The sequence below is a fragment of the Natrix helvetica genome (assembly GCF_964273705.1).
Source record: "Natrix helvetica genome assembly, chromosome: 5".
NCBI classification, from domain to species: Eukaryota; Metazoa; Chordata; class Lepidosauria; order Squamata; family Natricidae; genus Natrix; species Natrix helvetica.
In genome coordinates this window covers 39,805,001-39,830,618 of record NC_138551.1, presented here as the reverse complement: position 1 = coordinate 39,830,618, position 25,618 = coordinate 39,805,001, and the positions used below count along the sequence as shown (strand labels likewise).

The following is a 25,618-nucleotide window of genomic DNA, read 5'->3' as shown; positions in this document are numbered from 1 at the left end:
TTTCCCCCCATAAGGATATAATTCTACAATTAATCCTGATTTAGTTAGAGTGCCAGCCAGGTCTAGACTGTCAAAATCCAGGTACAAATGTTAAGAAAAACTTTGCTGCCGCCTTTGATCATCCGGAGTTCTGTAGACCGACCTGCTCTGAAATCAGCTCTGAGACAAAAGATATTTTGAACCGACGTTTCCTAGGACCCAGCAGAGACGGCGGCAAAGGAGAGATTCAAACACATCGTAGGTCACCAGGGAATTTCAGACTGCTGCAGCCTCAGGCTTGGCGATCGCCATGAGTTTGGAAGCGCTTCGGTACCGCAGGGGATTCCTGCAGATTCTCAACCAGCTTCTGCTGCCTCATCAGACTCTCTATGAGGAAATAAGCAGCGTTCGCCAGGGCTGGGAAGCCATTCGGTCTATGAAGGTGCTGCCAGCGGGGTGGGTGGGACAAGCTACCAATTACAGAGTTCAGCTAAAAATGTTGCACGTGTATTTCTAAAAAGCACCGTAATCGGGAGTCCCCGCCACGTAGCACGGAAAGGCGTAGGTGTTACAAAGTCTCTGGAGAGTACTCGGGTTCTGAGTATTGACTTATAGACGAAGTTTTTGCGGAGTTAAAAGCTCCGCAAAGCTAAGAGTAAACGTGTTGGATTATAAGGATTTCAGGCAACAAAGAGTCGTGGTTGTGTTCATATCAGAAATCATATCAGTAATCTTTCACTGTGTTGAATCAATCCCAATTGGCTCCTATGGTGAGCCAAAACCCGCATTTTCATCCACAAGGGCAGTCTTCACAAAGCATGCTCATCTAAAGTGAACAAAGCATGTTTGGGTTTAATATGACATGCAATAACTGTAAATCTGTTTGTACATGTATGCTTACTATTATCTTAGTCCATATTCAACCCACATCCAGGTTACCAAATTTAAACTACAAAAATCCCAACAGCTAGTAGTGGTGGCAAAACTGACTTTATGATGCCATTGATGTGGACCCAGATTGTTGGGGCAATATGCTGACTGTGTAAACCGTGCAGTAAAGCACTATGAAGCGGTGTACAAATCTAAGTGCTTGTGCTATCTAGTGATTGTTTAGAGTTGCGCAAACCCAAGTTGGTAGCCTTACATAAAATTCACATACCACACTACGATAAAATAAGGCTTTGAATTGGATTGTGGTTCATGTTTTATGCAAATTCAGCCATGGTGTAAGACATCTGTTTACAGGTAGTTCTTGACAGTTGTTCCTGTATTCTTTTTTTGTTGTTATGTTGGGCGGATATAATTCTTGGAATGGGACTTGAGCAATGTAAGAGCAATTAGAATTTTTGGGAATTAAAAAATTATATTTCTCCTGATTCAGCCTTAAAATTGGATTTGCATTTTTTGCAACAACCAGTGCTGCTTATTGTTTTGAGTTGATTGATTACTATTTAATGTATTGATTACTATTCCAGTATCTCTTTCACAGGTACCATTACTAAGCTATATATATATATCTCACTTATCCTATATCCGTGCAAGTTTAATATTAGAATGGTATCAATATAGCCGTCTTTTCATTTATCAAACTGTCAGATTAGAAAGATATACGGATGTTATGTTATCCCCCCCCCCTTTTTTTTTTTTTTACAAAGATTTACCTGACTTCGGTATCATCTTTGGGGGAAAGGAGATTTTTCTATTTTTACACCCTATATATCCTATATAATGGTTTCAATAACATTGGCCACCAGAGGGCAGTGGAAAACTAATTAAGTGACTAACTGCACTTGTATGTTAAATTCAATTTGCAGGCAGTTCTTGCTTACCTAGCATTTATGTAGCAATTGTTTAAAGTTACCAAGGTGTTGAAAAAGAAAACTTACGACCAGTTCTCGAAGTTTGGGCACCTAAAGAATGGTCATCTGATCATAATTTGACACTTGGCAACTGGCCTGCACTTGTTTCAGTGTCCTGTGCTCAAGTGATCACCATTCTCTGCTGGCTACCCACAATGAAAGTCAGTGGGAAAGCTGGTAAAGAAGGATGCAACTGACTGTGGTAAGTCACTTATACCCTCCCCTGCCTGGCAGCAGCCAATCTCAGCCCTGCTGTGTGCTACATCTTACCTGCTTGCCAAGCTCATTGAGGTTCCTCGGGTCTTGCTTTATGACCAATAATACTTGCTTAATGACAGCAGTGGGGATTGCCAGGATTGCCATTGTTAAGCAATGCTGTCATTTTTTTACAATGACATCACTAACCATTGGAAATTCCAGTCCCAATTATTGCTAACTGAGGACTTATATTTCTCTGTTTTAGTGTAATAGATAATATTTCGTAGTAGGTCGGTCTTTGAGAAGTCACTTATATTTGATCAGTAGAAAGATGTTTGGTTAAACGTCACAAATATTTCCAAGAAAAATAGTTTTTCAATATTCTAACTGGAGGCACTAACTATCCCAGAACCAGAATAGGCGAAGAGTAAAAAGGGCTACAGATTCTTATTTAATATATACTAAGACGAAGTATGGCTTTGTAGAATTAAATTATTACGCGTGATATTGGGAATCATGTTTCTGTTTAGTTTATCTCACTAAATATTTCCAGAAAGAACCTGCTTCATCTCAAGTTAGGCTATTCCATTATCAAATCATTGAAATATTGGGGCTGCATTTGGCTAGATTTAGCAGTGTTTTATTTATTTATAAAATGCCAGCTACTCTTCTGATTTTAGGCATCTTACAACAAAAAATATAATATAAATAAAATAGTAAAATATATTTACTGATTATAATTATGTGCCATCAAGGTTTTTTGACTACTAGTGACCACATAGATAGGTGTCCTTCATCATGATCTAACCTTAACCTGTTTTCAAGTCTTCCAACAGTGCACTAATTGCCACTGTAACTGAGTAATACAGTACTGTAAATACATTTATAAAACCAGCAAAATATATAAATAAATCTATTGCTGCAATACAATTTATTTATTTCTATCCCACTTTTATTGTTCTTGGAAAATTGGAATGCTCTTTTTCTACTACAGAGAAAGTCTTGGCCCTCCTGATTTCTTCCAGGATGAGTATCTGGAAATTCTCTCCCTATTAAATTAACTGGATCAAGCAAATTCCTCATAAAAAAAGATGGATGTTCAGTGTATTGTACAATCCTCTTTAGCCTATTATTTTCTACAAACCTAACTAATCTGATTAATTTATGGGACATGCAAATTACAAAAATCAGGTTAAGTAACCATTCAATTAATTGTGTGAACAAAGTCTATCATAATTTTATCCTAATACTTGACTACTTTCATATTTCCACCTATTGGTTCATGTTTGGTCTTCAAGTATAATAGAAAATCATTCTGTTTCACCTTCTATGTTAGCAGCCTGTCACATTATGATCTTATCTCTTCTTCCATTTCTCTTTTCAAGCTAAATATATCCAGTCCTTCCAAGTGTTCTTAGTAGGACTTAATTTCCATCATGTCATTTTTCTAGACATTTGAAGTTGTCATTTTAAAATTCGGATCAGATTATTCCGAATAATATTTTCCATTATTTCAGGAACATTTCAGTATTTTAACCCTGTGTACCATACTTGATATGTTGAATTATTTTTAGAATGATTGTTTGGCATGTTTATTCCTTTTCTGTTGTACATTACCAGAGTCCCTTATTGTGAAATGGGTGGCTGTATAAATTTGATAAAAAAATAATAAATATAGACTACATAAATACATGCTGTGCAGAATTAATTCCCACTAGATTCAGTATTATGTACTCCCAGGAAAATGGGTGTAGAAAGATAATTAATGAAATGATCATTAATCCACAGAACATTCTATGGGACATTTGAAAATATGTATTCATTAGTTCTTACTTGCATGGGTAAAGGAAAATAGTTGGGCTTATATACAGTAGGTGACCATCTACCCTTCCCTCATAAATACTAAGGAAGCTGTTTTCTGTCCCAGCTGATGTTTCTATCTTTAAAAGCAATCCTTTCAATAGAAAGTTATTTTCTATTGAAATCAACATAGAATATGTTAGAGTGTAATTTACATCTTGGTAACCATATACTGATTGATGGGTGATATTGTGATTATATTCACCTAACTTGTTTCCTATGAGGCTTCCCATCCTCCCTTATTTTTCTTTTGTTGTAGATTCTATTAATTAAAAAATATCAAATGAAAAACTGACACAGCAGCATTTTTTAATTTATAATCATCTTTCTAGATCTCATATAGATTCCATTGGCCTCATTGAAAAATGGCTAAGCAGTGGATATTGAAGGCGAGACCTTATAAGAAGTATTCTTATTTATGTGGAAAAAAATATCAAACGTAAACTGGAAGCCTAAGGAGCAAAAAGATCATGCTGAAGGATTGAAAAGAGATAAAGGAGCAAGTTTACCTGTTGGCCTTCTAGTAAATACAACGTTGTGGTACTCATTTGATGAGTTGTCCAAGCTGTCCTTGGACAGCCATCTTATGAGAATAGCCATTAGGTATTAGCATTCTAAATATGCTTGCTGTCCCCCCAATGTACAGTCTTTTCTACCTAATTATATTTGTGTTCTTCGCTTTCTCTGTGTGTTATCTTAAACTGAAAATAAATATCTCTTCTTAGGTGCGAGGTGCTCCAGCCATTGCTATTATAGGTTGTCTGAGTTTGGCAGTGGAATTGCATAATAAAGGAAATGAAGAGCTGAGTTTGAGTAATCTGGAGATTTTTGTGTTGGATTCATTAAACTACTTAATAAGTGCCAGACCTACTGCTGTCAACATGGCCCAGGCAGCTCAGGAGTTGAGACATCTTGTCCAGCAGGAGGCAAAACATGAAGGGACTACTCCAGAGAGTTTACGAGAAAGGTGAGGGTTCAAGACCCTATCTTCTTTCTTCCCCCAACCTGTAAGCAAGAAACATGCAAGTTTGTGTAACCTCTTATTGTAGTGTGATCAACTGGGCAGAAGCATTGCTGGGCAAAGACCTGGAAGACAACAAAAGCATTGGGGAACATGGAGCTTGCCATCTCTTGCAACGAGTGGGGCAGGACAAAGTGACAGTCCTGACTCACTGCAATACCGGCTCATTGGCCACTGCTGGTTATGGCACTGCACTTGGTAAGTGGCATCTCTCTTCATTCAAGAAACATTACTATTGTTCTTTGTGACAAAAGTGTAAGAGATTATGGTAATACAGGTCGTCCTTGATTTACAAGCATAGTTGGGACCAGAATTTCCATTGCTAAGCAAGATGGTTGGAAATTGCTATGCCTTGAATGCTTGCAGATTGAAAGGATCAGTCAACTATAAGCAGTTATCCAGGAGACACCCAAATATGTTAATAGCACACATTCTTTGGGGAGGTTCCTTTCATGTTTTTATGTTATTTGATGTCATACAGTATGACATAAAATGACATGCAATCTTGTCACTTTGTGTCATATAGTGTGCCTTATTTTAATTGTGATGTTTCTGACCCAAATAAACGGACAAGCAAGACGCTTAAGTGAGTTGGCCCAATTTTATGACCTTTTTTTGTTAGGGTTGTTAAAAAAAACCACTGCAGTTGTTAAATGAGTCATGTGCTACTAAATGAATCTATATTTCCTCTTTGACTTTGCTGGCTGGGAAGGTTCACATGACCCTAGGATGCTGCAACTCTTGTAAATACATACCGGTTGCCAAGCATCTGAATTTTGCTCCCTTGACCATGGGGATGCTGTAGTGGTCATAAGTGCAAGTACTGGTTGTAAGAGATGTCACCTCTGATAGCAGCCTTCCTCAGTGTTCCAGGTTTGTTAGGATTTCAGTTCTCTTATATCTGAAGGAAGATTCCAAATTGCTCGGTATGTTGACTGCTTATAGCCTTTTATCCTTTGCCTTTGGTCCTGTTATTTTGACTTGTTTGTAACTTTGCTTCATAGGTATCATTCGCTCATTACATGCCATGGGTCGCCTGGAGCATGTTTATTGCACTGAAACACGACCATACAATCAGGGGGCCCGGCTGACTGCTTATGAATTAGTATATGAGCAGGTGCCTTCAACACTCATTGCTGATAGCATGGCTTCCTTGGCAATGAAAGAAAAAAAGATATCAGGTAGATGTCTTGATTTCCTCTTTCTCTGCATTACTGCTGTCCTTTCTAGATTCCAGGCTAGGACATGAGCACATATGTGATTCAATGGCTGACCAAGAGTCCAAGAGGTCAAGTTGTTAAAGAAGATACTGTTTAGGTCGCTTAGCAATACTGATGTCTTGGTATTGGGTATTCTATTTAATTGGATAATAAACAAACCACTAAAAGCTTAGTTCCAGCCTTCAGAATTCCTTGATAGAATTGGCAGCACTAATCAAATATAAACATGGAATATATAAATATATTTTTATATGGCTTGTTCCTGTAAAAGGCATAGTTCTGTTTTCTGTATGCTGATCCTTATATTTTGTTACTGAATAGCCTAGAACATGCAACATTCAAGCCATCATCTGACTTAAGTTTTAGCAAAGGTATTGTGTGAACCCAACCAATATGGATTTAATCAAGAAGCCTTATTTCAACCCAGTTTAACCAAAATTTCTACAGTCCCAATAAACTCTAGGGGATGGCACGAAGAATAAGAATGGTGCAAAGAACAAGAAAAATAATGAATTGTTCTCTCTCTTGCACCCTGAGGAAATTTTAAAGACATATGGGAACATCTACAGTACCTGATTCTGGAAAGTGCAGAGCAGGCATGCAATTTTCACTAGGGAAATTTTGTTAAAAACAAACAAATAAGAACAACATCAACAAAATTCCACAGCAAGGTCTCCTTGTTCTCTTCTACTTTTCTCCTTATTCTGCATTTTGAATAGTCTGTCATTGAATAATTTGAGACAAACAGCTTTTAGCATTAGCCGTTTAATTGCCATTGTCCTTCTTTTTGTAATCCAGCTGTCATTGTGGGAGCAGACAGGGTTGTTGCTAATGGAGACACAGCGAATAAAGTTGGTACTTATCAGCTGGCAATTGCTGCAAGATACCATGGGATTCCCTTCTACGTGGCAGCACCCAGCACTTCCTGTGACCTGCAATTAAAACATGGAGGGCAGATCGTTATTGAGGAGCGGCCAGGCCAGGAACTGACAGACATCAATGCTGTCCGAATTGCTGCACCAGGTAGCAAAACGTTGGAAGGTTATATGTAAACAAATGTTGCATGTAAAGAAAGGAGACATGATAGAATACTGATATTTTCAGTACTATTTGTAATCAGTGATCTAACAGTAGCTTCCCCAGCTTACATGAATCTAGGTGATGTATATGCTTTGAGTAAGTTGTCATTGATCAAGAAAATGTATTCTGACTTGAATCTCCTTGGATACATGACATTCTAGTAAGCTATTCTCCTAGGCGCTGCTTGGAGTGTCCAAGCATGGGTTAACTTCAGCTTGCTGCCCAAGGACTGAGTTTAAATCTTTAGTGTAGCCACGCCTCCTGCTCCCTTTGGAGGTCAGTTTTGAAAAACTCAGTCTCCCTAAAAGGATGTGTTTGAGATTTCCAGTCCTTGAGTAGCAAGCTGGATTTCTCCTAATTGCATTAATGTAGCCTTTTATTGTTTTTTTCCCACTGTGGTAGTCTTAGTTAGACCTAGGGTTTTTTGTTTTACAAATGAACAAGGTTTTCTTCGTTTAATTGCTTCCTCACGCGTGGACCAGGCTGCTGGGACCATTACAGCCTTCCTCGTTTCCATGAGGCCCTGGCAGCACTGGGACGCTCGTTAGAACCGCTGACAAGCCCTGGGGCCAGGTAGGGAAGTCTGGTACCCCTATAATCCGTCGGAAGACCCCTCTTAGCTCCGGAGACTCCACTGGGCACTCCGGATCTCTGACAGCAGCCCGGTGTCACTCCAAAACGCACGGTGGCCATTTTGGGAGGGGAAAAAAGTGTGCGCTTTAAATCCAAGCCGCTTTTTTTCCTGTTCATTCTGCTGCAGCCTGGTCCCTTAGCAGATTGCTGCCAGGAGGGGTACTGGTCAAGTGGCCTTGCTCTAGATCGTCAGGCAGGCCTCCCCTCCCCCGAACATCTTGATTGGCTTTCTGGGCCATTCCTTGTTTTTATTAACAGCGTGGATCTGCAGCACCCTGAGGACTTCTCCTATTGGCGCCATTTTGTTGCTGCATTCCCTGCCGAGCCGTTGTCTCAGAGATTCATCTCTTATTGGGACTCTATTTACTCCAAGCAACCTTCTGAATACCGAGGTTTGAGGGCTGAAAATTTCACCGTGGCCAGCAAGAGTGTGGAGAAGGCTGCAAATCAGGCAGGGCCTACCAGCAGCAAGCGCAGCAGGCCCAATCCTGTGACCAAGGGTGCCAGTGCAGCATGCCCCACTAAAGGGAAGAAGCCTAGAACAAAGAGAGGGTCCAAGGCAGAGGAGAGGCTGGCTGAGAGACGCCACAGAGCCCTAGAAAAGCAATTTCAAAAGGCTCAGGCAACCAAGGGCTTCAAGAGGATCTCCCTCCACCTGCTGAGATTCCTGCTGACCCCTCTCCCCATTCTAGATCCTCAGATTGGACAAAGGTCTTGCCCCTAACACCCTTCGGAGGAGATTGCCACCTTGGCCACCATCTTATCCAGAGATGATTCTACACCTCTCAGCAGACACCCCATGGTTCGTAGCTTCCTGAAGGGAACTGCCAACTTACGTCCCCTGACGGTCCACCGATACCCGACTTGGGACCTGGCAGTTGTTCTGCAGACATTGACTTCTGCTCCATTCAAACCACTTCGTTCTGTCTCTTTATGCCACTTATTGTTTAAGACTGCTTTTCTCATTGAAATCACTTCAGCTCGTAGAATCTCTGAATTGACGGCCCTGTTGATCAGGGAGAACCTTTGTGTTGTGCATCCGGACAGGGTCATTCTTCAGCTTGACCCCTCTTTCATCCCAAAAGTCAACATCTTGTTCCACCAGTCACAGGAGGTGATTCTGCCTGATTTCTGCCTGCATCCCAGACATCACAGAGAGCGGGTCTGGCACAAACTTGATGTACGATGCGCAATCCGCATATATAAGAAGAGGACAGCCTCCTTTCGCAAGTCCGAATCCTTCTTTATTTCCTTCCAGCCCGCCTCAATGAGCAGGAAGGTTTCTTCTTTGACTATTGGGCGCTGACAGCGCTCCTGCATTAAGCTGGCCTATGAGCATCAGGCCTGGCCAGTTCCTCCTCGCATCACTGCTCATTCCATGAGGAGTGCCGTGGCCTCAGCCGCATGGGCAACCCAGGCGCCCATTGAAGATATATGCAGGGCAGCGACTTGGACCTCGCCATCCCCATTTGTTCGTAACTATAAATTGGACTCCTTTGGAGCAGCGGACGCTTCCTTTGGAAGGAGGGTCCTGCAGCGAGTCTTAGCGGCTCTGGAACAACGGAATGTTTCTGTTTCCCACCTTGGGACTATATAGCTTGGGTATGTCCCATGCTTGGACACTCCAAGCAGCGCCTAGGATAATGACCGTTGGCTTACCTGAATGGTCTTTCTCTAGGCACTGCGAGAGTGTCCAACCCCACTCAGGGGTAATCTGGCGGAGCCGAATCACCTCTCCTGAAGACATAGTTCACCTTCTTTGACATCCTTCTGGACTTCACTTCCTTGTTTTTCAAACTGACCTCCAAAGGGAGCAGGAGGCGTGGCTACACTAAAGATTTAAACTCAGTCCTTGGGCGGCAAGCGGAAGTTAAACCATGCTTGGACACTCCCGCAGTACCTAGAGAACGACCATTCAGGTAAGCCAACGGTCATTATCTACTTTTTGAAGAATGACAATTGATTATGGAAATTTAATTCAAAGTTTCTTGAAGGACATCAAGTTGCCTACCATTGTCTGTATAACTTTTTTTTTAGTCTTGAAGCATCTAGATAATCCTTTTTGCATTTTCTCTTTTTAGAGATGATTGTTTCCCATGTTTTTAAAACTAAGCCGTAACATTTACATTATTGAAATAATTACATCTGTTATATAAACTAATGGAACAGCACATATACTTCCTTCCTTCCTAGGCATTGGTGTTTGGAATCCAGCCTTTGATGTCACACCTCATGAACTGATAACTGGTGGTATTGTGACTGAGTTTGGGGTCTTTCCTCCTGCTGAACTTCAGGCAGCCCTGACACGTGAAGTGTATAACATATAAAGAACCCGAGTTAAATTGTTTCCAGATAGGGTGTGAATGTAATCTTCAACAATTGTTACTAGGGCTTCTTGCCCTAATCTGCAATCTTCCCAGATGTTTGGGATGCAGAATTTTGTACAGCTGAAAATTGTAGTTTCAGTATCTCTGAATACCACTGAGGTTTGGGGAAATTGTACTAGAAACTTTTGAGTTTGATGGGAATGCTTGATATTTCTGCAATGTTGTTACTAAACATTCATTTGCAAATTCAGAAAATTAAACCATGTTTCTTCTTGACTTTCGTCTACTTTGGCTTTGTGAGGGTTGCTTGGTTTTGGAACTTTTTTTAAAAAAGAATTTTATTGGTTTTTAAACATTTATGGGAAAAGGTAACGGGATACATAGAAAATTTTGGCAGCTCCCACGCTAGTGGTAGAAATCCCTCCAAATCTCACAATTTTTACAATATTAAAAACAACCTATAAAAGATAAGCAAAAAACAGAATCTTATTCTATGTGGTATCAACCATGTGTTCAATCATTTTTCCTTTGTCACTTTCTAGTATATCAATAATTACAAATATTTCAAATACCTTTATTTTTGTGACCTGCGCCTTTTCGATATTGCTCTTTCCTCCCTTCCCCAGGTGGAGCCACAGCCCCCCCCTCCTTCATATCTTGTACCTTGCTACCCTTTTCACTACCTTCCCTATGTTTGTCCTCTAGAAGAGAGAAATGTTTTTTAATGAAGGCTTCAGCCTCTTGCACTGTATTAATTCTAATTCTATTTCCCTCCCAAAAGATCACCATTCCCTCTGGCAATAACCATCTAAACCAAACTCCTTTATTGTATAATTTCTTTGATAAGGAAGAATACTTCCTCCTTCTTTCTCTTATCTTTTTCGGAATTTGCTTAAGAATGATGATTTCTTCATCTTTACATTTTAGTGGTCCCTCCCTTTGGGCCCCAAGCACCTCATCCCTTGTGGTCCTCCTGAGAGATTTAGCATGTAATTGGTTTTGGAACTTTTGAGTCACACTATGACATACATTTTCTTTGACTTCAAGTGATTTTTCTAAAAATATATATAGTATAATTCTTTATCTGAATCATTTTTCATTTGTTGCTTAGATCTCTTTATTGACATTCTATTATGTATTCATTGACCTGGTGGCACAGTGGTTAGAATGCAATAGTTCAGGCTCACAATCTAGCGTTCGATCCCGACAGGGGCTCAAGGTTGACTCAGCCTCCCATCCTTCAGAGGTCAGTAAAATGAGGACCCAGATTTTGGGGGCAATATGCTGACATTCTAAACCACTCAGAGAGTGCTTATATAAGTAAGTGCTATTGCTAATGCACCATTTTCAAAATTGTTCTTAAGGTCCTTTGGTGTTGTGTCTCACATGATTTTAATCTTATGACAACAGGTTCTCTGGAGCATTGCCTTCCAATGTAGGAGTTTTGTACCAGAAAATCTTTTTCAATACATTTTATGTAAACCTAATGTTGGTAGATATAAAAGTATGACCCTCTACTGATCTCTCTATTGTGGAAGAGGCAAGGAATTTCAGAGATGATAACCTGACATAATAAGGTTCATGGCAGAGGTCAACATTGCCTTACTTCTGCTTTACTTTCAGTAGGGTAACTTTAGGATCAATGGACACAATAAATATAAGTTGTGAATGTATGACATGACATTTAAGTTCCTTCCTGACTACTTCAGATCTTTATAACAACTTTTGTTTTCATTTTCATTTTGTTCTTTAGACAAAATTCATTCCTCACAACAGGCCATGTATTTGTCATTACCTTTCATCAGAATAAGATGAAATTCCACAGTCTGCTATTTTGAAATAAAAGTTGGATGCAGAAGGAGAAAGATAAAACTTCGGTGCAGTGGAATGGGATAAAGTTTCTGTAGTAACAAATAAAAATTAAAAACAGCCAGGAATTGTTTTGAATGAATATGGTTCAAATATGAAAGTGTGTGATGAGACTGTAAGAAGTTTATTGAGGTGGACTAAATAATTGCAAATTGAAATTCAACACACACACACACAGATATACACACATACATGAAAAATGAATAGGCTGAAAGAAAGAGAAACAGAAAGACTTAAAATATAATAATTTGATAAAGTCGATGAGATCCTCAAAAAAGAAAAAAGTGATAAATTTATCACTTTTTTCAGTTTATGAAAAACTGAATGTATGGACATAGTGGAAGAAAGGATAGTTTTCAAGGATAGACAAGTATGGAGAAGAAATTTTGAATGGTATTGGTGTTAGCTAGATTTAGTTAGATTTCCTTTCATTTTCTCTTTTATTGATTTTCCATATTATTTCCTACTCTTTTTCTGTTCTTTGAGTAACACTGCTAATCTCAAGAGAAATTGTGTGATGATGCATATGGATATGAACGCTGCTCATATTTGACTAAATAGGGACATGAATAAATGTGTATCAGAAATTGCATTGATCCAGAAACATGATCAAAATAGATAGAAGTTTAATCTCTCTTGTTAGAGAGATTTAGTCAATCCACCTTCTGCCAATGATGCTGTTAGAAGAATTATTGTGATTATGTATTGAAATGTTTTGAACCCTTCAAAGATTCTGTTCCTTAACTGTTTTAAGACAGCAGAATTAATGCTTAAGTGAAAATGGACAACCTTGGTTGGGTTCTACAAAATAGGGGCCATTTTAATTGGACAGAATGAAAACAATACTTCATGCTCATACATTTGTTTTTTAAAGCATTTAAATTTCCTAGGGCTTCAGAATCTATATAGGCGATTCAGAATCTATATAGGAGATTTTAAATTTGCAACTAATCATTTTCCAAAAGTGTAGCTCAAAGGAAGCTAATTTTAATTTACGGGGAGGGGAAGGAGGAGGAGGTTATGCTAGCTTTGATTGACTATAATTTTTAGCAGCTGCAAATTTAACCCTATTTTTTAAAAAATGCTGCATTAACTAAATGAACTGAATTTGAAGTTATGACTGTTGTGGTAGAGCTGATCACTACCTGTGTAAATGTTCTGTGTAGTTTGGTTGCATTTGACTGACCCTAATGATTTTTTATTTCACCAATTCGCAGATGGGTTCTTGATGCGCTGTGTCCATGAAAAATCCTAATGTGAAAATTTGCTTAAGGTCAGGATAATTTAAATAGGCTGTCAAGAGAAGCTTTTAGAAAACCCAGTGTGTGATGCTAATATGCAAGAATTCTCATTAGGTATGCCTCATATTAAGACATTGATTTTTGGCTCTGTTCCTTCAAGTGGAAAGTTCCTCTTTCATCAGTGTGGATGGTGGGTATATTAAAAATAATTTCTCTCTCTGGATGTTGTAATGCCTATTTAATGGTCTTGTTGGAAAGGTTAAAACCAATTATTGTGATTTTTTTCCTGCTGGCATTTCCATTGTGTATCATGGGTCAAACAATTAGCAACCATAAAAATGTTCATTGTAGAATGCTGCTATTGTTATATCTATGTATCAAGAGCAAGTTAACTCCCCCCCCCATTAAAATGAATACCCTAAGATTAGGTTATCGTTATGGCCTTGTAACATTTGCTACAATGTGTACTGTTTCTCATTCATATGCAAATAAATTATTCTTTATTCCAACTATTGCTGATTATTTATTTTAATGACAGAAGCTATGTGGTTTGTAATCGCCAGAAGAGGGGCTGGTGGTGGTTTGGACATTCAGATGTAGCAGAAATTATTTTTAAAAAGAAAGCCATAGCTTTTATAAAAGTACTGATTTTATTTAATTTGTAAAAAATCCATATCATCTTTCAGAAAATGTACTTTTGATTACCTTCTTTTCTTGTCTAGTTTGGGATTCTTCAAATGAGAAAAAAATTCTTGTATTTGTTTAATTCAAATAATATCTTTTAAAATATCTTATTTTGTACTTTTGCCTCTGGACCTAAAACGATGTTTTTTGGCACTAAATGGCATCTGAACTCTATCCTTTGTTTTAAAATGATTGCTGCAGGAGGAAGAATAAAATAGTTTGCTATTGTTTGTTTTTATTTGGATTTACTGAAAAGTCATTTTGACAATAAATTTGATACCCCACATTTTATTTATTATTACTATTATTTATTTATTGTTCATTTCCTGTTGCTATTTTTTCTATAGCTTTCTTTCGGGGACAAGGCAGTCAGTTTGATCAGACTTTTGTTTGTTGTCTCCTCCTTCACTTATCTGTTGATTAAACTATAGGTTGCTTGAAATTGTAGAAGTTCAAAGTTCTCTTTGGAAATTTCTTTCAAGCAATTTGTGATTATTGGTTATTAACATTAACTGCTATTCAGTTATCAACAAAACGTTAGTATGACTTTAGACAAATACTTTGCTGCTAGGTAGACTCTTTGCTCCAATGTATTTTTTAAAACGTATAAAAATAAAGAGGAAACTAGTAATCACAGTCTCAGGCATACGTGTGATTTGAGATGCCAGCTATAATATATAAAGCTTTACATGGCACAGATATGGATATTTGCAGGAATACCTTCTCCTGTTCTTTATGCTTGTCCTACCAGACTTAGCAGTGGCAGCATGTTGTTTTTTTTCCCTTTGAACAGAACCATACAAATCTGCTGAGTAGAGCAGAGCAGAGTAGAGCAACAGACTTGGAAGGGACCTTTGAGGTCTCCTGCTCAGACAGGAAACCCTATACCAGGGGTCAGAAAACTGCGGCTCTGGAGCCGCATGTGGGTCTTTCCTCCCTTTGCTGCGGCTTCATCACCGGTTGGCGCCACAATTTTGAGAGGAGCTTCCGGTGGGGGGGAGGGGAGAGAAAAATACAGTGTGTTTTCTTTTCTATGGGAAACGGGTCCAAATGGCTCTAAGTGTTTAAGTTTGCCAACCCCTGCCCTGTACCATTTCAGACAAATGGTTGAGCAATCTCTTCTTAAAAAATTCCAGTGTTAGAGCATTCACAACCTCTGAAGGCAAGTTGTTCCACTGATTAATTGTTCTAACTGTCAGGAAATTTCTCCTCAGTTCTAAGTTGCTTCTCTCCTTGATTAGTTTCCACCCACTGCTTGATGTTCTATCGTCAGGTGTTTTGGAGAATAGCTTGACTCCCTCTTCTTTGCGGCAGCCCCTGAGCTATTGGAACACTCCTATCATGTTACCCCCTATTTCTTCTTTTCATCAGACTAGACATTCTCATTTCCAGCAACACTTATTTATATGTTTTAGCCTCTAGTCCCAAATAAGTAAATTAAGTGCAAGATTTTGATGCATCCTCGTTCTTGTTTCTGTTTCATTGCTTCTAAATGGTTTCAATTGTTACTTTTATTGTGTTCTGCAAAAAGTCACACTTTTGAGATGAGAGGACATATAAATTTTATAAAATTAACTAAATAAATATTGTTGGACCCAGAAGTTGTGTCCTCTGGGTGGCAGCATTTGCCCTCTACAACAGCATCTCTCTGGAAATTAGAACTTCGTTAGCCTTTTGAACAGCCAGGCTTTGTTTCCCCAGATCTTTTTTTGGTCAAAATCTTTTTCTTTTTTTTTTGTACAAAAAGATGGGTAAGCTGTGCTGCTAATGCAGGTTTTGTGATTTGGGCTTTATTGCTTTAATCATGAATACCTGATTTATGTGGTGTATTTCTTGTTTTAATCCTTGGATTCTATCTACAGTCATGGTCATGAGATGGGCAACCATATAAATAATTTAAACAAAATAAGTAATCTATTTCCAAAACAGTTCTAGCAGCATTTATTCAGAATAAGATAGTGAAGGGTGACAATAGGCTGAACCAATAAAGAAGATTGGAAAGAAATTTGAGAATGAAGAAGAATGCTATCTGTGTAGAAAGTGTCAAGCAATCCCTATGTTACAAATCGAAGACTGCATCTGTTGACAGAAGGATGTTCATATAGTCATCAGTTAAACCTGGCTTGAAAAAGAACTTGGATACATCGTTTGGCAGCCATTTTATGAGAGTATCCCTGAGGTATGAAAATCCACTCACCCAAATAGGTCAAAGGCTCCTGGTTTTAAGATTTTGTAATAATGAATCACTCTAGTTAATAATGGAAAATTATGTTCTCAATCCCCTTCAGGCAATGTCAAAGGAAATGGAATCTGTAGCCTTGAGGCTTGTTCTCATAATGGTAAATTATAGCTGTTCATGGTAGAGGAACATAACCATTTTTTCATTAAAGTTCCTAGAAGTTCAAAGTTAGGACAAAAATTGCTGAAAGTTGAACACCTTTGTCTTGAAGCCGTAGAAGAGGCAGAGAATCAGTCTTGAAATATAGATTCTTACTTGGTCTTTTTAAATGGAACTATATGTCACTGTTAATGTAGTCCACAAAGAAAAGTTTGTTTTAACCTCGATGCCATATATTTAGTTTAACAATTTTGCACACATTATAGAATCATCGTAGCCTTTTGATTTAGCTGATCTTTGCATTAACTAGTGGATGACAATGTGTAGAACGATATCAGCAAGATTTTTTCTTTATTGGTGAATATTTAACTCATCTTTAGAGCTTAACAATGTATAATAAAAGTTCAGCTCCCTTGTTAATTTTCTTGTTAGATTGCTTGTCCTGATTTCTGAGCAGTGTAGGTGTATGCTAAATTATCTTGTCTCCAATTGTTCTAAATAGAACATGATTAAAATGGGACTGAATTTCAAATAATTAAAGAAGAAAAGCCCTGAGTATAAAATGTACCTGCAATCAGTACCTGGAGATTAACTATAGTCTATACAGTAATCAGAAATGGATGAGAGCAAGAGTTCATTAAACTATCTTTCCTACATTCTGAAAGACCATAATTTACAATTGTCTATAATTCACATTCACTAGTTAAGACAATAGAATAACATAAATCTTTTTTCTGTGGGTGTGCTGCTGCATTCTTTAAAAGGCAATGGATATTGGCAGCCAGATGGGCAACGATAGGTATGAGAAAGAGATTTGTGAAAAGACAAGGTACACATCTGCGAAGTAAGACAGGTAGGATAAAAAGCTGAAGTGGGACAGAATCAAGACTGAAAGATTTGATCATACTAAGAAATGAATAGCAAGCAAACCAACCAACTCTTAGAATAATGTGCATCTAAGTAACATTTCTTGGTAGCAGTGATTTGATTATGAATAGCAGTGAAAACCAGATGAGAAGCCAAATGAAAGATCTAGTTAGCGAAAATAGCGGAGAAGCATGATAAAACAAAACAATTTTGTATATGTAGTCTAATTAAGGCTACTTGGAAAAACCACTAAGTTCAACAGGAATTCTTGCAAGGTTAGTTGGGTATATCAGAAACAGTCATTTTGACACCACTGATTTCCCTTTTTTAATTGCTGTTTTTTTTTAACGCAAAGAGCCAAGTGGGGTAGAATTTGCTGTAGTGCTAAGAATAGAAAGGACTGCAATCTTCAATCTGCTTCCTTTTTTATATTTTATGGGCATGTTAAACTATTGGATACCTAATCCAGTAATTTTGTTTCAAGGAAATCATGTGGTATAATGTTTAGGAGTTCTGGGCTTTGCATAGAGTGCATGATTCGACAGGGAGTGAGAAATTTGGAACAACAGAGTTCTAGTGCTGAATTTAGAATAAAAATGGACGTCAAAGAAAATTGTAGAATAAGATAAGGTTCAATTCTGAGTTTGGCGAAAAGGATGTTTCATATTAAGAATAGAAAGGAGAGTTGAATGAATTAAGGATGTATATGCTTTATTTTACCAAGGAGAACATTTGGTTATAGAAAAAGCATGCTAAGTGGGTGAGTCAAGACAAAAATTAAATTTGATTTTAATTTTAGTTAAAGTAAAATTCAATACCTGGACAGGAATCATGTAGAGGTATTTAATACTTTTTTTACATTAAATACGACACTATGTCAGTCACTCATACTTAGACAACTTATAGGATAGTTGCAGAAATGAAATGGAGACTTATAAGTAATGTGCCATGTGCTGTTGGAGGACAAGCAACATATACGTTGGATAAATAATATACAAAACAAAATAAATAAATCTTGGGACTACAGATTAGTTTATCTAAATAATCAATTTATTCAGAAAGCCTTGAATAGATAATTTTAAGATCAACTAGGCCAAATCTATAAAGTATTAAAAAAAATGGGAATGTTTTAAATACGGTAAATCTGTGTATACACTCAAAGGACTTTTTAAAAATTCCTGATGACTTCCCTCAAATGTCTGTCATTTAGTGAGAAGCTGACAGTTATAACACTTCTAACAGAGTTTAGCTTCTTGTTTCTTAGGTGGGTATGGGTGCAAGCCAGAGGTGGGTTGTTCCAGTTTCGGATAGGGAGAACTTGTAGTAGTGGTGACGGGAGGCTCCGCCCACCTGCATGGGAGGGCACGCAAGAGCGTGCCCGATCTGGTAATAAAAAATTGGCCACCATTGGTGCAAGCTTTCTATGTGGCATAGGTCCCATGCTGTGCAAGTTTTATAGTGCCAGTAGAATCAATTAATCCTGATTCAGTATGTTATTACAATCAATGCATGTCCTCCAAACGTAATGTTCACTATAAGTTGCCCCTTCAGCACCTTAAGACAGTGTTTTGTGCTAGCACAGACTGAACCAATTTCAAAAGGATCTTCCTGTAAAATAGATTGTGGTAATTTATTCTTGAAGTTACCAATATAATGGCCAGGCATATCCTGCCCAGAAATGATTTGGCAGGTAAACCTGCAGAACTGAGAAACTATAAAACATCTAAAGCTGTGAATCTGAGATCTGCACTAACTCTTTTCCAAGCAAATTACAATTTTGTATGCAATGTTCTTGTATGGTGGGTACAATATTGTAGCACAACACAGGTCTCTTTATTATGCTGGTTATTCAGCCATTTTTACTCTCAAGTAATGATCTAGCTATGCAATCATTCATTGTGCAGCATAAGATCTAATTACAGCAAGTAGTAAGTTGGGAAAAATAATTGACAACATCTTTGCAGCTTTCAAAATGCCTGTCTATCTAATTTTCCCTTAATCACATTTTCAGAAAATGATTCCACCTCATCTTCTAATCTTCACATCTGCGTAACAAGTGTAATCAAGAAGACCAAAATTAAAACATCCCCACTGCCCCTTTCAATCACTCACAAATTAAAATTGAAAAGAAGTTCATTTAAAAGAAATGGGTAGGGGGTGGAGGAATCTGGAAATAAGAAGAAGAAACTGCATTAAAAATTTAAGCATATCTGTCCCGATTATTAATCTATTTGTATTAAGCTAAATGAACCTGCCAATTAGAATAGAAGCAAATGTAATTAAATGGATTCTGTAATTAAATTGATTCTAGTCTTCATGTTTATTAGAATAAAATTTCCCAAAGTTTTTAACTGTCCATATCTCCAGTTGCCTGGAGTAGTTTTGTTCAGGTTCAGAACTCTTGTCGTGTAATTGTGTGGAAATGGCATCCGAAAGGTAGTACTTGAATCAATTGGTGTTGTTGGCTTGCACAAGCCAAGACTTGGATGAATCTAGTATCTTGCAAGAGAATTTTCATTGATTCTTACCTATGAAGTTTCATAAGAGCCTAGGAATAGCTGCATCCTTGTGCTGGGTTGGAGATTCTCAATCATCCAGCTCATGGTTGCCCCAAAGCAGTGGTGGGTTCCTCCCGGATCGCACCGGATCGCGCGCGCTCCCTTTCAGCGCTCCACCTGGCTTGCGCGCTCCCTTTCAGCGCTCCACCTGGCTTGCGCGCTCCCTTTCAGCGCTCCACCTGGCTTGCGCGCTCCCTTTCAGCGCTCCACCTGGCTCTCGCGCTCCCTTCCGGCGCTGAAACCGGAAGTACAGTCTTGCCCCACCCCTGGCGAAGCAACGACGCCTGCCTGCGCTCCACCAGCTCGGCTGGGAACGGAGATGTTCCCAGCCGAGCTGGTGGAGCGCAGGCAGGCGTCGTTGCTTCGCCAGGGGCGGGGCAAGACTGTACTTCCGGTTTCAGCGCCGGAAGGGAGCGCGAGAGCCAGGTGGAGCGCTGAAAGGGAGCGCGCAAGCCAGGTGGAGCGCTGAAAGGGAGCGCGCAAGCCAGGTGGAGCGCTGAAAGGGAGCGCGCACGATCCGGTGCGATCCAGCAGGAACCCACCACTGCCCCAAAGGTGCTTTTTCCAAAAAGCAATTGGATTTTAATGTTTTTTTCCCTTTGAAAATGCTTTACTTCTCATTCAAGAAGCTAAGAATAAATGAAGAAGTTTCTTGGATGAAAAACATAACGTTTTCAAAGGAAAAAAAACATTAAAATCCAATTGTCTTTTGGAAAAAGCACCTTTGGGACAACCATGAGCTGGATGATTGAGAATCTCCATAGATATGAGAATAGATGTTATTCTAAATTCTAGCATTAGGAGAGAAAAGTTGTAGTGTCTTCCAAACCTAGCACAAGGATGCAACTATTCCTAGACTATTATGAATTTCATAGGTAAGAATCAATGAAAATTTTCTCCTACAAGATACTAGATTCATCCAAGTCTTGGCTTGTGCAAGATGACAACACCAATTGATTCAAATACCACAAAGTTTGCAAAACATATTCAAGCATATGGATTTCAGACTTCTTGTTCTAGAGCAGGGTTGCCAAGCTCACAGCCTGCAGGCCAAATGCATCATGCACTAGCCACCTCCCCCCCAGGTTTAGCGAAGGGGGAAAAGTTGTGATATGTCATGTGATGAAATGATGTGAGTTTAACACCCGTGTTCTAGAGATACAACCATGGTCAGGAGTATGTAAAAATTTGTATAGGTAACTTACAGAATATTATTAATCGTATGTTATGCTTCATCGTGCATTTTCAATAACACCCATGCTTATCCAAATATAATAATTTTGATTCCTTGCAGTATGTGAAATCATTTACAATAATGTAAGAAAAGACTAGAAGCAATAGATAGGTCTTCTCAGTTTAGTTTTCCTTTTTTGTATAAAACATTCCATTGACCATTAAAACAAGTCTTGCTTTTATTGAATGAATAGTACTGGTTCAAGTGGACTTTTCAACTCACGGTGGAGTTTCCAATTTACCACCTGCAGCTAGCCTAAAGCTCTCAGAACTCATTAAATCTGGTTCCAAGCAATATGAATATGTAACTAGGTAAACATGAATTATTGCTTACATGACTAGGATAAGTGATGGCAACCAATATAAAAGTATTACTATTTGCTAATGGTTTTTTTAAACTTTCAGTCCTCAGTAAGCAGTGGATTAAACTACTTGATCAAGTAAATCTGTAGTTTCTCTCAGGTTGTGTATTATTTAGCTCAAGAAAAGATCATTTTGCAATAGGCTGCTCAGAGTTGGCTGTTAAAAGCAGCCGATAAGGCCTGTACCATCTTCCAAGTTTTGTTATGCCGCCTCATAAAGGAAATGGAAGCATTCTTGGAAGGGATGAGAAATGAATGCCAGGAGAGTATGCCAAGAGAATATATTCCAGCAGGGCCACTTAAAGTGTGAAGAGCATTTGATCTGCCTGACTAAAATAAGCAAATCCCTTCAAAATAAAGTGATAATACAGTGCCAGATGATGGCCCCCTCAGGTAAGAAGGCACTCAATATGCTACTGAGAGAGCTGAATATATTTCATAAAGCTAAGGATATTTTTGACGCAGATAAATTATGGGTTTCCAGACATCTAGTTGTTGGATTCATAAAGGAAAAGAAAATACGAAACTGCAACAGTGGGAAGACAGAACGTAAGAAGACTGAATATGGGAAAGCCAGAAAAAGATAAATTGTCTACATCTTTGTCTAATTGACTATGTCTAATTGACTATGAATTAACATATTAGACATAAGAAAATTGAAATGGCCTGGAATTGATGCTTTCATTCAGAAGACCATACTATTTTTACAGCTCAAGACATGAAAAGCAAAGGTGTTGCTTTCATAGTTAGAATAGTTAGATCAGTAGAGTATACCACCAAATACCAATTTTATCAGCTGTGATGGTGCAGAGGTTAGAATGCTGTATTGCAGGATAATTCTACTGACTGTCAGCAGTTTGATCCTGGCTGGATCAAGGTTGACTCAGTCTTCCATTCTTCCATGGTCAATAAAATGAGGACCCAGATTGTTGGGGGCAATATGTTGACTCTGTAAACCATTCAGAGATGTAAAGCACTGTGGAGCGATATATAAGTATAAGTGTTACTACTATCATGAAGTGTGCAAATAACTTTTTAATTAGCTGGCCTGGCCCATTTATAGTCCCATTTTTAACCTCCTGGCAAACATTTTATTCTGGGGTAGTTTTTTAGGGGTAGTTTTTAATGTATCTCCAATTTTAATTTTAACTATTATTGTACAGTTTATATGTTACCTCCTCCATCTATATTTATCTATATTTATCTATATCTGTATGTATTTATATTGTGTTTTAATGACTGTACACCGCCCCGAGTCCCTTCTGGGAGAGGGCACGGTTTATAAATTAAATAAAAGTTAAAGTTAAAAGATTATTCAAGTTTATGATTCAAACATTGATGAAGAAAAACAGGAAAGCAAAAACCCTATACCATTTCAGACAAATGGTTTTTCCATCTCTTCTTAAAAACCTGACCCAACTTCTGAAGGCAAGTCCTTCCACTGATTATTTGTTCTAACTGTCAAGAAATTTCTCCTTAGCTCTAGCTTCGTTCTCTCCTTCATTAGTGTCCATGCATTGCTTCTTGTCCTACCTTCAGGTGCTTTGGAGAATAGCTTGACCCCCTCTTCTTTGCAGCAAACCCTTAGATATTGGAACACTGCTATCATGTCACCCCTAGTCCCGTAATGGTGAACCTATGGCATGTATGCCAGAAGTGGCACGAAGGCCCATCTCTCTGAGCATACCAGCTCTTCCGGGTTCCGGCGTGCACATGCACATCAGCCAGCTGGTCTTCGCGTGCACGGGAGCACAGGAAACTGGAAGAGGTTCCCCAAAGTGCATGTGTGTGCCGGGAAGCTGAACTTCCGGTTTCCAGTGTGCATACTGATGTTCGCATGCACACCAGAACCCGGAAGACCAAATGACCAGCATGCATGTGTACCCGGAAACCAGAGAATGCTCTTCTGGTTTTCGATGCTCTGACACTTGCGCTCCTAGGAGATGCTCTTCCGGTTTCTGGCATCTCCCTCCCATTTCGGCACTCGGTGCTGAAAAGGTTCGCCAACACTGCTCTAGTCCTTCTTTTCATTAAACTAGACATAGCCAAATCCTGCAACCGTTCTTCTTATGTTTGAGCCCCCAATCCCTAAGTCATCTTAGTTGTTCTTCTGTGCACATTTCTAGAGTCTCAACATCTTTTTTACATCATGGCGACCAAAACTGGATGGCTAACACAAGGAAGTATAGAATGAAAGTAAAGAAATTATTAAATACGAGTGTGAAAAGAGACTGGAGATCAAAAATCAGAAGAAAGTAAATTGGATAGCAGAAAAGAGTGGAAATTGTCAAGAAAAGCCAGACCCCACTCTAAAAAAAGACTTTAGGAAAGAAACAATGTAATCAGTAAAGACACTGAGAATGGAAACAGATATAGATAAACAGGAAATGTTTTCCTTTATTCTGTGAGTTATTTGGAATCAGGTCAATTGAAATTGATTGGTTGTTAAAAATATATAGCTGAACTTAGAAGGAGGTTCCAATTTTGACTGGATGTGCTGAAGCTGACAATGAACAGATAGCAGAAGATCGGGTAAAGATGGAAAGAATGTATTGAAATTCTGTACAACAGAGAAGTCAACATTCAAAATAACATAGGTTCTCTCTATTTATAATAATGCCTAATATAGAAGATGAAGTTGGATCAGCACTCTGGGCATTGCTGTATCAGAAGGCTACAAGAATTGACAGAATATCTACAGAAATATGACATACAAAAAAAAGATTAGAGGTCCATTGATACAGAAATACCAAGGAAAAGAGACTTAATAGAATGTGCATACAAAGTATGTGATGTAGGCAGTTTAAGAACATCCCAAAATTAGTCTTCTAAGTGAAAAATATTCACCTTTGCAGAAATATTCAGCATGTTCTGCTGTCCATCACATGCAGTTCCTAGACAAATTTTAGTTTCATTTTGTTGTGAAGGCAAGCACGCATTGGCTGAGTTAGGACATTATTTTAAACCAAATGTGGTTGTGTTAGTTTTGCTTTGAATAATGTAAACTCAATTATTCTAATTTATAAATCAATGTTTATGATTCAGCATATTCTATGAATCCAGACTGTTTAGATTAATCAATGAATCATAGCAAATAATCATTTAGTGCAATGAATTAGCAATTTTAATCTCTCTAATTAATATAACCATATGCTCTACATTTGAAGATTAACTATCCAGATTTTAAAATTGCATATTTATACATAAACATATGTATAAATTTAAAATATATGAAATGACTTAGTTAGATTCTCAACTGATATTTCAAAGTAATTGAAGCTTGCTTAATTTAAGGGTAAGCTTTGTGGTATGTCAAGAACCTTGAATAGCATGAGTTAACCCTTTCTAAGAAAATCATTTAAATTAGTGATCTCATTTTTGATGTTTCTTATCTTTCTAGAGAACCATTTTGTGACAAGGAAAGTGTTTTAGTGGCACAGAGAGGCTAGGTTACTTATGTTACACTAAAGCAGAATTTTTAAATATAATTCGTTTCTAAAATAGAATAGAATAGAGTAGAATAGCTCTCTTGCCTTCCCCCTGTGCCTCTGCCTCCCCTGCTGGTGGTGCCACTGCGCAAACCTGTGAGTTTCTGGTGAGCCAAGCAGCTGCGCAGCATGTCCAGATTGCTTGCCTTCCCCCTGTGCCTCTGCTTCCACCTGCTCCAAGGTTCCTCTCACAGTTACTGTTTTTGAGCCAGGACTCACCTAATTCGTACTTATACCTTTGATTTTTTCCTGTGTAAATGTAAAACTTTTGCTTTTTTCCACATTAACATTCATTTTGTTGGATAGATCCCATTCTTCAGGTTTGTCAAGAACTTTTTGGATCCTGAACTTGTCTTCAGGGATGTTGACTATTCCTGCCAGGTTAGTGTCATCAGCAAATTTGAAGAGTCCCCTATTCTATTCCCTCATCTAAGTCATTTATGAAGATATTGAAGAGTACTGGGCCTAAGAAAGAGCCTTGTGTACCCCACTGCTTACTTCTCTCGATGTGGATGTAGTACCATTAACTGGAATATCTTACTAAACTGATATCAGGCAAATCACTTACAGTCTCAGTACCAGTGGTGGGTTCCTACTGGTTCAGCTGAACCAGTAGTGGTTTGGCAGCCTGGGTTGCTGGAACCAGCAGCGACCCAGGTCTGCCATGTCCCCGAACTGGTTCTCCGGGTGACGCCTATGGCGCTGCCACCTTGCTTTTTGCTTTTGCACATACATGGAACAATTTTTATTGCACTGTGCATGTGCACGTTGCTCGCATCAAGTGTGCTTGCGGCGGCCTAC

At 38.5% G+C, this 25,618-nt stretch overlaps 1 protein-coding gene across 1 annotated transcript; it reads left to right on the top strand.

Annotated features, from left to right (window-relative positions):
- Positions 1 to 200: 200 nt before the first annotated feature.
- Positions 201 to 10,453, top strand: MRI1 (methylthioribose-1-phosphate isomerase 1). The gene is made up of 6 exons (XM_081954253.1): positions 201 to 421; positions 4,622 to 4,863; positions 4,946 to 5,115; positions 5,922 to 6,098; positions 6,936 to 7,160; positions 10,044 to 10,453. The coding sequence occupies exons 1-6, from the start codon at positions 290 to 292 to the stop codon at positions 10,175 to 10,177; spliced, it is 1,080 nt and encodes a 359-aa protein (XP_081810379.1). The 5' UTR covers positions 201 to 289; the 3' UTR covers positions 10,178 to 10,453.
- The last annotated feature ends 15,165 nt before the right edge of the window (positions 10,454 to 25,618 follow it).